The 17125-nt window shown below is 50.5% G+C and overlaps 1 protein-coding gene across 1 annotated transcript in view; it reads left to right on the top strand.

Moving 5' to 3' along the window:
• The window catches only part of edf1 (endothelial differentiation-related factor 1), a 33558-nt gene extending 18918 nt beyond the window's left edge, over positions 1-14640 (top strand). The window contains exons 3-5 of the mRNA XM_070863456.1: positions 4432-4592; positions 7403-7496; positions 14204-14640. Coding sequence (XP_070719557.1) covers positions 4432-4592; positions 7403-7496; positions 14204-14265 — 317 coding nt within the window. The 3' untranslated portion in view covers positions 14266-14640. The remainder of the gene's footprint in view (positions 1-4431; positions 4593-7402; positions 7497-14203) is intronic.
• The last annotated feature ends 2485 nt before the right edge of the window (positions 14641-17125 follow it).

Raw genomic sequence — 17125 nt, 5'->3', positions numbered from 1 at the left:
ATAGTCAACACGGATTCTAAAGGGGAAGGTCAAACTTGAATTCTTTGAAGTAACAGAAAAAGTGGACAAGGGTAATGCAGTGGATGTCATATACATGGCCTTTTGAAAGGCCTTCGATAAGAAGGTTCATGACTAAGTATAGTAGACTCATGACTAAGGTCAGAGCATGTCAGGGGAAGGTCGCAGAATGGCTAGCAAGCTGGCCACAAAACAGAATGCTGGGGTTAAGGTTAGTAACTGCGACTGGCAGGAGGTGGGACGTGGTGTTCTGGAAATCGGAAGTACAATTTCAAAATTTGCAGCTGACACCAAATTGGAGAGTATAGCTACTAATGAAGATTGGGACAAAGTATAACTTGCAAAATGGGCTTGTAATGAATTTCAATACAGATAAGTGTGAGCTGGAGCATTTTGGTAGGAGGAATAAGGAGGTCACGTACTGCTTGGAAAAATAAGAGTGTAAATGGGGCAGAGGAACAAAGGGATCTCGAGGCACAGGTTCACAAATCATTAAAAGTACCAACGCAGATTAGTAAAGCCATAAAAATAGCAAACAAAGCACTGGGGCTTTTTTGTACAGGAATAAAATTGAAAAGCAGAGAAGTTCCACTAAACTTGTATAGAACCTTGGTTATACAGTACCACACTTGCAGTGCAGTTCTGGTCTCCATATAACACAAAGATTTGGAATCACTGGAGAAAGTGCAAAAAACATTTACAAGGATTACACCAAAACAGAGAAGGTTTTACCCATCAGGAAAGACTGAACATGCTGGGGTTATTTCCTCTAGAATAGACTGTGGGCCGAAGTCTGTTTTTTTTTGGCTAGATTTTTAGTTCTGTAGTCTCTGTGCGAAGTACCTAGAACCATGCTAAATATGTTAAACATATGTATCTGAAGCAAAAACCAAGTCTTAAAATTGAGTATAACCGAGAAATGGCCAACAACAAAGAATAAACATAAAAATGGTCGCTATGGATTTTCCCTAGCAACGATGACATGTCCGTGCTCCTGCTAAATTTTAAGCATGAATAGTGTAAGAGTTGCTAAAAAGAAGTATCACTGAGAATATCTGAGGTCTGGACACATCATATGTGCAGTTATACAGTTTTGTGAGTTGTCTACTGGAAGCTCACTGGTGATTCATGTTGTCCATGCCAGGAAATTAAAAAAGCTCATCTGGTACCAAATTCTTCAGCCCATCCAGAGTTAATTCCTTGGCAGTTGGTGGTCATCTCAGCGGAGGAAAGACAGCAGACTTCTCTTTCATTAAATGCTTCAGTGCCAGAGCAGCATGTTAGTCATCATAGGCAGTCCCTCAAAATCGAGGAAGACTTGCTTCCACTCTGAGTTCTCAGATGCCTGAACAGTCCAATATGGGAATTACAGTCTCTGTCACAGATGGGACAGATAGTGGTTGAAGGAAAGGGTGGGTGGGGAGTCTGGTTTGCCTCATGCTCCTTCCGCTGCCTGCTCTTGTTTTCTGCATGCTCTCGACGACGAGACTTGAGGTGCTCAGCACCCTCCCGGATGCTCTTTCTCCACTTCGGGCAGTCTATGGCCAGGGACTCCCAGGTGTTGATGGAGATGTTTCACTTTATCAAGGAGGCTTTGAGGGTGTCCTTGTAACCTTTCCTCTGCCCACCAGGGGCTCGCATGCCGTGTAAGAGTTCCGAGTAGAGCGCTTGCTTTGGGGTCTTGTCAGGCATGCGGACAATGTGGCCCGCCCAATGGAGCTGGTCGAGTGTGGTCAGTGCTTCAATGCTGGGGATGTTGGCCTGATCGAGAACACTGACGTTGGTACGTGCAGCATGGTACAAGGGTCTGCAATCGGGTCTTAAATCCAATCCTCTGATGGGGACTTTGGCTCCAGGATCCATGCTGGTATCCATGTCTGTGTCGGTCTCACTTGTGCTTGTTTCTGAAAGCAAACCTCTGACTACCTCTTCAACAACTTCTTCTGTTGCAAGACCTTCTACAAAATCAAAATCACTCATTACTGTGTGATGATCTGACAAATTTCAGGAAAGGATAAGATTTATGCATTCTATGTTTAAGATTATACATTTTATAAGAAGCATCATCGATACCCTCGTTCTCAAAAATGCATTTTTTAAACAAATTGTTCAGCTTTGTCATTCTAAGAACTTCACGGTTCTTTACAATCTTGCCCTCTATCACTATCACAGATGTGCCTATATCCTGTCTGGTAGAGGTTGCCTTCTGGAGGATCTTCCTGTTCCTTTCTGGTCAGAAATCTGGTGTAACTCTGGTAGCAGTTAAGATGATACCTTGCATCAAGGGCAACAAGATCTTGTCCACGGATATGCAACAGGATTGCCTCATCTTTGCGAGTTTTTGCTGCAAGGAGCAGCTTACCTGCAGTTTTAGACTCTCATTGTACCAGCCTCTCTCTCTTTTGGCTGTGTCTCTCCGCAATGTTCCTGTCCTTGCAGAGAAGGCACTGCACTGGAAAAAGATGGGAAGCCCTCGCAGGTATAACCTTGGGGTCTGTTGTCTTTGAGCGAAGCAGTCGAACCTTGGTGGTGGCTTCACTCCTTTCTTCTTTCTGCACTGGTTCTGCAATGGCTGCGAAGGAATGATAAAATGGATATTCTAATCAGCCCCACTGACAATGACCCTTGGTCAAAAAACCTGTTTTTTTTGCTGTGTTTGTGCGAGTTATGACCAGAGTGAGAAAATTAGTCAGTCAGTATACACAGATATAAGTATATGGGGCTGAAGCAAGCCCACGAAATGGAACGTGTCAAACGGCATAACCATTGAACTAAGGAACGAAAGTTGGACATAAACATTTGTAGGCTGACAGTTTCATTAGGCAATACTGTAAAATCATGTGTACTCACGTTCATAGTTCTGATTTTCCCTTTCTTGCTTCTTCTTGGCTCTGTCGATCTTGGATTCATCAGTGGAACACATGTAGCACTGCCGATGATATCCAATCGAATGTGGGATTGTTGCAATAACAAGCTCCAGATCTAAACTTTCAATGGCATTCTCTTCAATTTTAGCCTCTCTAGTTCCAGTAAATTTCCATTGATGAATACTCGTGAAAAGTTTTATCCAGCGAGTCCGAAAAATAAATGATGTTGCCTTTGGCTCCCGCAACTACGTGCATGCAGTCATTGACTAATCGATCTAGTACAGCGATCGTGATTGGCTGATTTTGTGCCACTGACAAATGCAGCAGTAGTAATCGGTCATTTAAGTAACTCGCAATTATGTCATCACTCTGGGGTTTGATGACATTTCTGCCTATTTTCTAAAGAAAATTTCTGCAAAATGCTCACTTTTGGAAGATGGGTCATTGATTTTTGTGATAAGTTGTCCCTAAACTAATATTGATGTGAATATGAAGTACTTCCACAGAGGAGACTAGGGAAAAGCATTTTGTTGAGACTCTGCCCACGATCTAAAAAGAAAAGGCTGTATCTGACCTAATACAGATGCAGTACCCGGAATGTTCCAGACTCCAGGTCGATTTGTGGCAGGGTCGTCCAGATTCCGGACGGGACGACCCTGCCGACCTCGGACCTTGCCGCTGTCTGACCTTGGGCCTCGCCTCTCCTCGCCCCCGCTTGCCTCGATGCCCTTACCTTGCGACCTCCTTGCCGGCCCAACCGAACACCTCCTTGGCGGGGCCCCGCCCAGTGATGACGACATCCTTGGTGGAGCCCCGCCTGACGATGACAACGTCGGCAAGGCCGGCCCACCCAAACGCCACCTCCAGCGAGGCCCCGCCCGACGACATTCTTGGTGGGGCCAGCCCGACGGCGACCTCCTCAGCGGGCCCCAGACGGCCCGAACAGCTCCTCGGCAGGTGCACCGCCCCACCCCCACCCCCACCCCCGGCATTCCGAAATACGGAAATACCTGAACCTGGGCACGGGTGTTTCCAGATTCATGATGTCAAAGACGTTCCGAAGTCCGGAAAAACGCAAAATCCAGAACGGCCTCAGTCCTGAGGGTTCAGGATTCGGGACACTGCATCTGTAGAGGTCTAAGATTATAAAAGGATTTTTGATAGGGTAAACGTAGCAAAGATGATTCCACTAGTGGGTTGTCCAAAAGTTAGGGGTCATAAAGAAAAGCTAGTCATTAAGGAATTCAGGAGAAACTTTTTTACTCAGTGATTAGAATGTGGAATTCACGACCACAGCGAGTGGTTGAGGTGAATAGTTGAAAGTTTGATGTGGCAGTATGGAGAGAGCTTTACTCTATCTAATCTATGCTGTACCTGCCCTGGGAGTGTTTGATGAGACAGTGTCGTGGGAGCTTTACTCTAATCCTGCTGTACCTGCCCTGGGACATTTGCCCTCCTGCTTAATCGCTGTGTGGGAATTCTCTTTTCAGAATTGAATAACTGCTGTGACTGGGTGAAAGGTGACTCTGCTTTGTTTTGTGCTCAGGGTCTGCAGGACAAAATAAGCAACACACAATCACCAAGAACACTGCGAAACTGGACCGGGAAACGGAAGAGCTACACCACGAGAGAGTGTCGCTCACTGTCGGCAAACTGATCCAACAGGGTCGGCAGAATATGGGAATGAATCAGAAGGACCTGGCCACAGTGAGTATACAGCACTCGCTAACAGCTTGCAAATCATTTCCTTTTTATGTCGGTGTTACGTGGTGTGGAGGGGCCTTCAGAGGGGCGGGGGTGGGGGGAGGTTCCTTGGTTCGTTCTGGGTGGGGGCGTGTTCTGTGTGGGGGGGGGGGTTGGGGTGCGTTCTGTGTGGGGGGGGGGTTGGGGTGCGTTCTGTGTGGGGGGGGGGTTGGGGTGCGTTCTGTGTGGGGGGGGGGTTGGGGTGCGTTCTGTGTGGGGGGGGGGTTGGGGTGCGTTCTGTGTGGGGGGGGGGTTGGGGTGCGTTCTGTGTGGGGGGGGGGTTGGGGTGCGTTCTGTGTGGGGGGGGGGGTTGGGGTGCGTTCTGTGTGGGGGGGGTGGTTGGGGTGCGTTCTGTGTGGGGGGGGTGGTTGGGGTGCATTATGTGGGGTGGGGGGGGGGTTGCGCTGTGGTGTGGGGGGGCCGGGTGCATTGTGTGTCGGGGTGCCTTCTGTGGGGGAGGGGTGTCGGGGTGCCTTCTGTGGGGGAGGGGTGTCGGGGTGCCTTCTGTGGGGGAGGGGTGTCGGGGTGCCTTCTGTGGGGGAGGGGGGGAGCGCCGGGGTGCGTTCTGTGGATGGGGGGGGGGGGGGTGGAGTGCCGGGGTGCGTTCTGTGGGTGGGGGGGGTGGAGTGCCGGGGTGCATTCTGTGGGTGGGGGGGGGTGGAGTGCCGGGGTGCGTTCTGTGGGTGGGGGGGTGGAGTGCCGGGGTGCGTTCTGTGGGTGGGGGGGGGTGGAGTGCCGGGGTGCGTTCTGTGGGTGGGGGGGGTGGAGTGCCGGGGTGCGTTCTGTGGGTGGGGGGGGTGGAGTGCCGGGGTGCGTTCTGTGGGTGGGGGGGGTGGAGTGCCGGGGTGCGTTCTGTGGGTGGGGGGGTGGAGTGCCGGGGTGCGTTCTGTGGGTGGGGGGGGTGGAGTGCCGGGGTGCGTTCTATGGGTGGGGGGGGTGGAGTGCCGGGGTGCGTTCTGTGGGTGGGGGGGTGGAGTGCCGGGGTGCGTTCTGTAGGTGGGGGGGGGGAGCGCCGGGGTGCGTTCTGTGGGTGATTGGGGGGGGGAGCGCCGGGGTGCGTTCTGTGGGTGATTGGGGGGGGGAGCGCCGGGATGCGTTCTGTGGGTGATTGGGGGGGGTGGAGTGCCGGGGTGCGTTCTGTGGCTGGTGGAGGGGGGGAGCGCCGGGGTGCGTTCTGTGGGTGGGGGGGGGAGCGCCGGGGTGCGTTCTGTAGGTGGGGGGGGGGAGCGCCGGGGTGCGTTCTGTGGGTGGGGGGGGGAGCGCCGGGGTGCGTTCTGTAGGTGGAGGGGGGGAGCGCCGGGGTGCGTTCTGTGGGTGGGGGGGGGAGCGCCGGGGTGCGTTCTGTGGGTGGGGGGGGGAGCGCCGGGGTGCGTTCTGTGGGTGGGGGGGGAGAGCGCCGGGGTGCGTTCTGTGGGTGGGGGGGGGAGCGCCGGGGTGCGTTCTGTGGGTGGGGGGGGGAGCGCCGGGGTGCGTTCTGTGGGTGGGGGGGGAGAGCGCCGGGGTGCGTTCTGTGGGTGGGGGGGGGGTTGTGTTGGAAGGGTGTTCTGTAGAGGGGGAGGGGCTGTTGGGGTTGTTCTATGGGGGAGGGAGGTCGGGGGGTGGTGTCGGGCGGTGTTCTGTGGGGGGGGTGTCGGGCGGTGTTCTGTCGGGGAGGGGGTTGGTGTCGGGCGGTGTTCGAGGGGGGGGTGTCGGGCGGTGTTCTGTCGGGGGGGGGGGTGGTGTCGGGCGGTGTTCTGTGGGGGGGGGGTGGTGTCGGGCGGTGTTCTGTGGGGGGGTGTCGGGCGGTGTTCTGTCGGGGAGGGGGTTGGTGTCGGGCGGTGTTCGAGGGGGGGGTGTCGGGCGGTGTTCTGTCGGGGGGGGGGTGGTGTCGGGCGGTGTTCGGGGGGGGGGGGTGGTGGTGTCGAGCGGTGTTCTGTGGGGGGGGTGTCGGGCGGTGTTCTGTCGGGGGGGTGTCGGGCGGTGTTCTGTCGGGGGGGGGGGGTGGTGTCGGGGGGGTGTTGGGCGGTGTTCTGTCGGGGGGGGGTGGTGTCGGGCGGTGTTCGAGGGGGGGGGTGGTGGTGTCGAGCGGTGTCCTGGGGGGGGGTGGTGTCGGGCGGTGTTCTGTCGGGGGGGGGGTTGGTGTCGGGCGGTGTTCGAGGGGGGGTGGTGTCAGGCGGTGTTCGACGGGGGGGGGTGGTGGTGTCGAGCGGTGTTCTGTGGCGGGGGGTGTCGGGCGGTGTTCTGTCGGGGGGGGGGTTGGTGTCGGGCGGTGTTCGAGGGGGGGGTGGTGTCAGGCGGTGTTCGACGGGGGGGGGTGGTGGTGTCGAGCGGTGTTCTGTGGCGGGGGGTGTCGGGCGGTGTTCTGTGGGGGGGTGTCGGGCGGTGATCTGTCGGGGGGGGGGTTGGTGTCGGGCGGTGTTCGAGGGGGGGTGGTGTCAGGCGGTGTTCTGTGGCGGGGGGGTGTTGGGCGGTGTTCTGTGGGGGGGTGTCGGGCGGTGATCTGTGGGGGTGCTGTTGAGGATGTCAGGTGGTTTTCTGTGGTTGGGGGGGGGGGGGGCGGGGGTGGTCGGTGGGTGTCCTGTGGGGAGGGGGTGGGGGAAGGGGGAAGGGAGTATCTGGGTGCGTTCTGTTGTGGGGTGGGTGTGCTCAGAGTAGTTTTCAGGGATGTCCTGGCACAGAGATGTAGCTTTATTTTCATGGGTGTGAAGCACTACCTCAACACGGTAGGAAATGTCCCCCGGTGCAGAAAGACTGGAGAGCTGCACTAACACATTGTTGCTTTGATTTCTCTGCAGAGAATCAGTGAAAAGCCTCAGGTCATTGCTGACTACGAATGTGGAAAAGCCATTCCCAACAACCAGGTCCTTGGCAAGGTTGAAAGAGTACTTGGTGAGTCACCGGCACCTTGTTTCTCTCGTGCTGTTACCTGATGGAGAGGGTGGAGGGTAACTGAGCCCCACGCACCCTGCTTCCATTCCCAGCCTCCCATCTCAGCCAAGTGATCTCAGAAGGTGGGCAGGTGGTCTGGTAATGCAATATCCCTCTTCGCTCCTGATCTTTTGCCTCCCTTCATATCCTCAGTTGTGGTTTCCAGTCAATCTGAAGACACACACAAGAATAATACCGGACGGACCACCCAGCACCACCTCGGCACCGGGTTCGGACACGGCACACCCAGCCCAGTCGACCCTGCAAAGTCCTCCTCACTAACATCTGGGGACTTGTGCCAAAATTGGGTGAGCTGTTCCACAGACTAGTCAAGCAACAGCCTGACATAGTCGTACTCACAGAATCATACCTTTTAGCCAACGTCCCAGACTCCTCCATCACCATCCCTGGGTATGTCCTGTCCCACCGGCTGGATAGACCCACCAGAAGTGGCGGCACAGTGGGATACAGCGGTGAGGGAGTGGCCCTGGGAGTCCTCGACATTGGCTCCGGACCTCATGAAATCTCATAGCAACAGGTCACGCATGGCAAGGGAACCTCCTGCTGATTACCACCTACCACCATCCCTCAACTAATGAATCAGTACTGCTCCTTGCTCAACACCACTTGAATGAAGCACTGACGGTAGCAAGGGCACAGAATGTACCTCTGGGTAGAGGACTTCAATGTCCATCACCAAGCTTGTCCCACTAGCATCACTACTGATTGAGCTGGCCAAGTCCTCATAGAATCATGGAAATTTACAGCATAGGAGGCCATTTCGACTCATCGTGCCCTCGTGAGCCGACCAAGAGCTATCCAGCCCAATCCCACTTTCCAGCTCTTGGTCCGTAGCCCTATAGGTTACGGCACTTCAAGTGCACATCCAAGTATTTTTTTAAATGTGGTGAGGGTTTCTGCTTCTACCACCCTTTCAGTGAGTCTCAGACCCCCACCACACTCTGGGTGAAGAAATTTCCCCTCATATCGCCTCTAAACCTCTCCCCAATTACTTTGAATCTGTGCCCCCTGGTTGTTGACCCCTATGCCAAGGGAAACAGGTCCTTCCTATCCACTCTATCCAGGCCCCTCATCATTTTATTCACTTCAATCAGGTCTCCCCTCAGCCTCTGTTCTAAAGAAAACAGACCCAGCATCTCCAATCTTTCCTCATAACCAAAATTCTCCAGTCCAGGCAACATTCTTGTAAATCTCCCCTGCAACCTTTCCAGTGCAATCAAACCTTTCCTGTAATTTGGTGACCACAGTACCCCAGCTGCAGCCTAACCAGTGTTTTATACAGTTTAAATATAACGTCAATGCTTCGACTAATAATCATCATAGGCAGTCCCTCGGACTTGCTTCCACTCCCAAGGTGAGTTCTTTGATGGCTGAATAGTCCAATACGAGAGCCACAGACCCTGTTACAGGTGGGACAGACATTCGTCGGGGGAGGGGGGTCGGTAGGGCTGGTTTGTCGTGTGCTCCTTCCGCTGTCTGCGCTTGGCCTCTTCATGCTCTGCGTTGAGACTCGAAGAGCTCAACGCCCTCCCGAATGCACTTTCTCCACCTCGGGCGGTCTTCGGCCAGGGTCTCCCAGGTGTCAGTGATGTTGCACTTTACCAGGGAGGCTTTGAGGGTGTCCTTATAACGTTTCCGCTGTCCTCCTTTGGCTCGTTTTCCATGAAGGAGCTCCACATAAAGCATTTGCTTAGGGAGTCTCGTTTCTGGCATGCGTACTATGTGGCCTGCCCAGCAAAGCTGATCGAGTGTTGTCAGTGCTTCAATACTGGAGATGTTAGCCTGGTCGAGGACACTAATGTTGGTGCGCCTGTCCTCCCAGGAGAGTTGCAGGATCTTGTGGAGACATCGTTGGTGAGATATCTCCAGCGACTTGAGGTGCCTTCTGTACATCGTCCATGCCTCAGACCCATACATGAGGGCGGGTATTACTACAGCCCTATAGACCATGAATTTGGTGGTAAATTTGAGGGCCTGGTCTTCAAACACACACTTCCGCAGGCGGCTGAAGGCTGCTCTGGCGCACTGGAGGCGATGCTGAATCTCCGCATCAATGTCTGCCTTTGTTAAGAGGCTCCCGAGATATGGGAAATGGTCCACGTTGCCCAGGGCCGTGCCGTGGATCTTGATGACAGGCTGGTGAAGGACCTTTGTCTTAGGGATGTTAAGCGTAAGGCTCATGCTTTCATATGCCTCAGTGAATACATTGACTATATCCTGGAGTTCAGCTTCTGAATGTGCACAGACGCAGGCATCGTCTGCACACTGCAGCTCAATGACAGAGGTTGGGGTGATCTTGGACCTGGCCTGGAGACGGCGTATGTTAAACAGCTTCCCACTGGTTCTGTAGTTTAATTCCACTCCAGCGGGGAGCTTGTTGACTGAGGTGGAGCATGGCGACGAGGAAGATTGAGAAGAGGGTTGGAGCGATAACATAGCCCTGTTTGACCCCGGTCTGGACATGGATTGGGTCTATAATGGATCCGTTGGTAAGGATCACGGCCTGCATGTCATCGTGAAGGAGGCGAAGGATGTTGACAAACTTTTGTGGGCATCCAAAACAGAGGAGGATGCTCCATATACCCTCATGGTTGACATTGTCAAAGGCCTGTGTAAGATCGAAAAAGGCCATGGATAAGGGCTGGCGCTGCTCCCTGCATTTTTCCTGCAATTGGCGTGCTACAAAGATCATGTCTGTTGTGCCCCGTAGGGGACGAAATCTGCACTGTGATTCCAGGAGGAGCTCCTCAGCCACAGGGAGAAGACGATTGAGGAGAACTCGAGCGACAACTTTCCCAGTGGCTGAAAGTAGGGAGATTCCCCTGTAGTTGCCGCAGTCAGACTTGTCCCCCTTTTTAAAAATGGTCACGACTAATTAATAAAGGCAATTATTCTATTTGCCTTCTTAACCACCTTATCTATCTGGCCTGCTAGCTTCAGGGATCTGTGGATCTGCACTCCAAGGTCCCTTTGTTCCTCTAAACTTTTCAGTGTCGTACCATTTAATGTGTATTCAGTTATCTTGTTTGACCTCCCAAAATGCATTATGTCACATTTATTTGGATTGAATTCCATTTGCCACTGTTCTGCCCACCTGACCAGTACATTGATATCTTCCTGCAGTCTGCAGCTTTCTTCATTATTAACCACACAGCCTATTTTGTGTCATCTGCAAACTTCTTAATCATACCCCTAACATTCAAGTCCAAGTCATTGATATATACCACAAAAAGCAAGGGACCCAGCACTGAGCCCTGCGGAACCCCACTGGATACAACCTTCCAGTCACAAAAACACCCATCAACTGTTGCCGTTTGCTTCCTGCCTCTGAGCCAATTTTGGATCCAACTTGCCACTTTGCCCTGGATCCCAGGAGCTTGTACTTCCGTGACCAGTCTGCCATGTGGGACCTTATCAAAGCTTTGCTAAAATCCATATACAAGCTTGGGCTGATAAGGGGAAGTAACATTCGCACCACACAAGTGCCAGGCAATAACTACCTCCAACAGTTGAGTGACTAACTATCTCCCTTTGGCATTATCATTATCATTATCTAATCCTCCACCAACAACATCCTGGGGGTTACCATTGACCAGAAACATAACTGGACCAACCAAAAAAATACTGGCCACAAGAGCAGGTCAGAGGCTGGGTATTTTGCAGAGAGTGATTCACCTCCTGACTCCACAAAGCCTTTCTACCACCGAGAAGGCACAAGTCACTTGCCTAGAGGAATTGCAGCTCCCACAACACTCAAGAAGCTCGACACTATCCAGGACAAAGCAACCCGCTTGATCGGTACCCCATCATATAAGAACATAAGAATTAGGAATAGGCCATTCGGCCCCTCGCACCTGGTCCGCCATTCAATAAGATCACCATCTTAAACATTCACTCCCTCCACCACCAGCGCACCGTGGCTGCAGTGCGTACCATATACAAGATGCTTCTTCGAAAACACTTCCCAAACTTGCGACCTCTGCCACCAAGAAGGACAAGAACATAAGAACATAAGAATTAGGAACAGGAGTAGGCCATCTAGCCCCTCGAGCCTGCTCCGCCATTCAACAAGATCATGGCTGATCTGGCCGTGGACTCAGCTCCACTTACCCACCCGCTTTCCGTAACCCTTAATTCCCTTATTGGTTAAAAATCTATCCATCTGTGATTTGAATACATTCAATGAGCTAGCCTCAACTGCTTCCTTGGGCAGAGAATTCCACAGATTCACAGCCCTCTGGGAGAAGAAATTCCTTCTCAACTCGGTTTTAAATTGGCTCCCCCGTATTTTGAGGCTGTGCCCCCTAGTTCTAGTCTCCCCGACCAGTGGAAACAACCTCTCTGCCTCTATCTTGTCTATCCCTTTCATGATTTTAAATGTTTCTATAAGATCACCCCTCATCCTTCTGAACTCCAACGAGTAAAGACCCAGTCTATTCAATCTATCATCATAAGGTAACCCCCTCATCTCCGGAATCAGCCTAGTGAATAGTCACTGTACCCCCTCCAAAGCTAGTATATCCTTCCTTAAGAAAGGTGACCAAAACTGCACGCAGTACTCCAGGTGCGGCCTCACCAATACCCTATACAGTTGCAGCAGGACCTCCCTGTTTTTGTACTCCATCCCTGTCACAATGAAGACCAACATTCCATTCGCCTTCCTGATTACCTGCAAACTAACTTTTTGGGATTCATGCACAAGGACCCCCAGGTCCCTCTGCACTGCAGCATGTTGTAATTTCTCCCCATTCAAATAATATTCCCTTTTACTGTTTTTTCCAAGGTGGATGACCTCACATTTTCTGACATTGTATTCCAACTGCCAAACCTTAGCCCATTCGCTTAACCTGTCTACATCTCTTTGTAGCCTCTCTGTCCTCTACACAACCCGCTTTCCCACTCACCTTTGTGTCATCTGCAAATTTTGTTAATCTACACTCTGTCCCCTCTTCCAGGTCATCTATGTATATTGTAAACAGTTGTTGTCCCAGCACCGATCCCTGTGGCACACCACTAACCACCGATTTCCAACCCGAAAAGGACCCATTTATCCCGACTCTCTGCTTTCTGTTAGCCAGCCAATTCTCGATCCATGCTAATATATTTCCTCTGACTCCGCGTACCTTTATCTTCTGCAGTAATCTTTTGTGTGGCATCTTATCGAATGCCTTTTGGAAATCTAAATACACCACATCCATTGGTACACCTCTATCCACCATGCTCGTTATATCCTCAGAGTTCCAGTAAATTTGTTAAACATGATTTCCCCTTCATGAATCCATGTTGCGTCTGCTTGATTCCACTATTCCTATCTAGATGTCCTGCTATTTCTTCCTTCATGATAGCTTCAAGCATTTTCTCCACTACAGATGTTAAACTTACCGGCCTATAGTTACCTGCTTTTTGTCTGCCCCCTTTTTTTAAACAGAGGCATTACATTAGCTGCTTTCCAATCCGCTGGTACCTCCCCAGAGTCCAGAGAATGTTGATAGATTATAACGAATGCATCTGCTATAACTTCCGCCATCTCTTTTAATACCCTGGGATGCATTTCATCAGGACCAGGGGACTTGTCTACCTTGAGTCCCATTAGCCTGTCCAGCACTACCCCCCTAGTGATAGTGATTATCTCAAGGTCCTCCCTTTCCACATTCCCGTGACCAGCAATTTTTGACATGGTTTCTGTGTCTTCCACTGTGAAGACCGAAGCAAAATAATTGTTTAAGGTCTCGGCCATTTCCACATTTCCCATTATTAAATCCCCCTTCTCATCATCTAAGGGACCAACATTTACTTTAGTCACTCTTTTCCGTTTTATACATCGGTAAAAGCTTTTACTATCTGTTTTTTATGTTTTGCGCAAGTTTACTTTCGTAATCTATCTTTCCTTTCTTTATTGCTTTCTTAGTTATTCTTTGCTGTCGTTTTAAAATTTTCCCAATCTGCTAGTTTCCCACTAACCGTGGCCACCTAATACGCATTGGTTTTTAATTTGATACTCTCCTTTATTTCCTTGGTTATCCACGGCTGGATATCCCTTCTCTCTTACCGCCCTTCTTTTTCACTGGAATATGTTTTTGTTGAGCACTATGAAAGAGCTCCTTAAAAGTCCTCCACTGTTCCTCAATTCTGCAACCGTTTAGTCTGTGTTTCCAGTCTACTTTAGCCAACTCTCTGCCCTCATCCCACTGTAGTCCCCTTTGTTTAAGCATAGTACGCTCGTTTGAGACACTACTTCCTCACCCTCAATCTGTATTACAAATTCAACCAGGGCAGCAGTTGCATGGGAACACCATTACCTCCAAGTCACACGCCATCCTGACTTGGAAATATATTGCCGTTCCTTCATCGCTGGGCCAAAATCCTGGAACTCCCTCCCTAACACCACTGGGAGTACCTTCACCACAAGGACTGCAGCGGTTCAAGACAGTGGCTCACCACCACCTTTCTGAGGGCAATTTGGGATGGACAATAAATGCTGGCCTTGCCAGTGATGCCCAAATCCCATGAATGAATAAATAAAAAAAAATGCCCACCCAACCATCCTCCATTAAACCAAGTAAATCCAAATTAAACCAAATTCATTAAGTTTGAGTGTCTCTGATGGAATTATTTGGTATTAACCAAATTTCCTTTATTTTCTTTAGGCCTCAAGCTGCGTGGGAGGGACATTGGACAGCCTCTGGAGAAGGGACCAAAGAAAAAATGAGGACAAAGCCTCGAAATCAGTTCTCCCTTTGAACTGGTCTCCCCTGGCTTTTTCACAAGTCAGAATGACGTATTGCCAAGCTGAATAGGGGAGGAATTATCACCTTTGACTGCTGAGTAACTGATCGATCTGCTGTCAGCATTCTACTTCACCCAAAGAAAAGCTTAGTTTCTGATATTCTATCTGAATCCCGGGCATGGTTTTGAATGCAATTAATCTCTAACCAGGGACAGAAGTGTGAAAACTTTATTTGTGTTAAATCCCTGTTCCACAATTGCACCACCTTACCTGGTGCATATATTATTTCCTCTCGCTTTCTCTCTCCTTTCCCTCCTCCCTGTAAGTTCTTGTAGAAATAAAGTTTAAGCCTTTGGACGTGGCTGTCTGATGGTTTTGTGTACGTTTGCAAGGAGGATACATACTGTGCATTGACCTCCGTGTTTTAAATTTTAATCCTTGTCTTGAGTTTCTAGACCAGGTCAGTCCAGGACTAAGTGGGCTCCCCAACATCCACACGTAAGCCTCTTGGATAAAATTGAGTACTTGCACACGTGGAGAAGTTTAAAGATTTCTCACCTTGCCTTGGGAGCAGTCTCCAGAACATTATATTCGGCTGTATCGTGAGGGGAGGGGGAGGGGGGGGTGCATGGGTATGAGAGGGAAGAGGAGAGGAGGATAGCGGGAGGGGGGGGATTGTGGAGGGAGAAGAGGAAGAGGAGGAGGGTGGTGTCTGCGGGGGGTGGGGGAAGGAGGAGGGTTGGATGGGTAGAGGGTGGGGGAGAGAGGAGGATAGAATGTGGCGTGGGGGAAGCGAGAAGAGGAGGAGGGTTGTGTGCGTAGAGGGTGTGGGGGGGGGGGAGGGATGAAGAGAAGGATAGAGTGTGGAGTGGGAAGAGGAGGGTAGAGGGAGAAGAGTTGTGTGGGTGGAGTGAATCGGGTAGGTGTTTGTGTGTGTCTTCAGACGATTGAAAGGAAACCTTGTCTGCCTGTAACTTTGTATTGATCATTTTAAACAGCGTTTCCCACCTAGTATATGTGCCTATTTGTTGGGTTATTTCATTGTGAGGATGACTTTCCTCATAGAAGCAGAAAGTAGATGCAGGAGTAGGCCATTCGGCCCTTTGAGCCTGCACCACCATTCAATATGATCATGGCTGATCATGCAACTTCAGTACCCCATTCCTGCTTTCGCTCCATACCCTTTGATCCCTTTAGCCATAAGGGCCACATCTAACTCCCTTTTGAATATATCTAACGAACTGGCCTCAACAACTTTCTGTGGTAGAGAATTCCACAGGTTCACAATTCTCTGAGTGAAGAAGTTTCTCCTCATCTCTGTCCTAAATGGTTTACTCCTTATCCTTAGACTGTAACCCCTGGTTCTGGACTTCCCTAACATCGGCAAAATCTTTCCTGCATCTAACCTGTACAATCCCGTCATAAATTTATGTTTCTATGAGATCCCCTCTCATTCTTCTAAATTCCAGTGAATATAAGCCTAGTCGATCCAGTCTTTCTTCATATGTCAGTCCTGTCATCCCAGGAATCAGTCTGGTGAACCTTTGTTATACTCCCTCAATAGCAAGAATGTCCTTCCTCAGATTAGTACTGCACACAATACTCAAGGTGTGATCTCACCAAGGCCCTGTACAACTGCAGTAAGACCTCCCTGCTCCTATACTCAAATCCCCTCACTATGAAGGCCAGCATGCCATTTACTTTCTTTACTGACTGCTGTACCTGCATGTCTCCCTTCAATGACTGATGTACCATGCCACCCAGGTCTCGTTGCACCTCCCCTTTTACTAACCTGTCACCATTCAGATAATCTGCCTTCCTGTTTTTGCCACCAAAGTGGATAACCTCACACTTATCCACATTATACTGCATCTGCCATGCATTTGCCCATTCACCTAACCTGTCGAAGTCCCTCTGCAGCCTCCTAGCATCCTCCTCGCAGCTCGCACTGCAATCCAGCTTAGTGTCATCTACAAACTTGGAGATATTGCATTCAATTCCTTCGTCTAAATCATTAATGTATATTTTAAATAGCTGGAGTCCCAGCACTGAACCCTGCGGCACCCCACTAGTCACCGCCTGCTGTCGAAATCTCGACCTCCGATAAACGACTCAGACACCTTCAGCTCCAGCAGAAGTTTCTTTATTTTACTTGCTAGCAAGGGAAAGGTCACACTCAGTCAATGGCTAAGTGAACACCTTCGCAATGGTACAATTTCATGAGATATTTATACAGTAAAACCCAAGTTATGGCCTCTCCCTGTGTATTGGCTCTGTCTCGCAGTCAGTGAATACAGATAGAGTTAATTACTACATCCTTGTACTGACATGGTTTCCAGATATTTCCTTTTGTCAGGGTTATTAGTTGGCCAGCCAGCCATTACTCAATGAGAGTGTGGTAATGAGCTATTGCCTGCCTTGCATTGTGTCAGGATGGTCCAGTTTCCTGGTCAGTTATATTTTTGCATCAAATAGATGAGGTCTCTGCAAGAGATAATGGCTGGTGGTTTGAGTACTTTGAAAAGGGTGGGGTGGAGTGGAACTGGTGTATAGACAATAGGAGACACCATGGGTGGTACTTGTCTTCAGCAGGACTTGTCTCCTAGCTGTCTGGTGGCTATCAGCCATTTCAAGCCAGGTTTAGCTGTTTATGCAAGCTGACTGCTTTATGCAGAAATTTCTGGAAGGACCAGGTCTCCATTTTGTTATATATTGCAAAGGGCACAAAAATACCGTGTGGTATCAGCTTAGATAAAAATACAGTTCCACATTCCCCCATTTTGTCCATCACAAGGACAACTTAATCCATTCTGATCTTGTACAGTCTCTCTATTTCCATTTC

Source organism: Pristiophorus japonicus, chromosome 20 (assembly GCF_044704955.1).
Source record: "Pristiophorus japonicus isolate sPriJap1 chromosome 20, sPriJap1.hap1, whole genome shotgun sequence".
Classification (NCBI taxonomy): domain Eukaryota; kingdom Metazoa; phylum Chordata; class Chondrichthyes; family Pristiophoridae; genus Pristiophorus; species Pristiophorus japonicus.
This window is presented reverse-complemented; position numbering and strand designations above follow the sequence as displayed.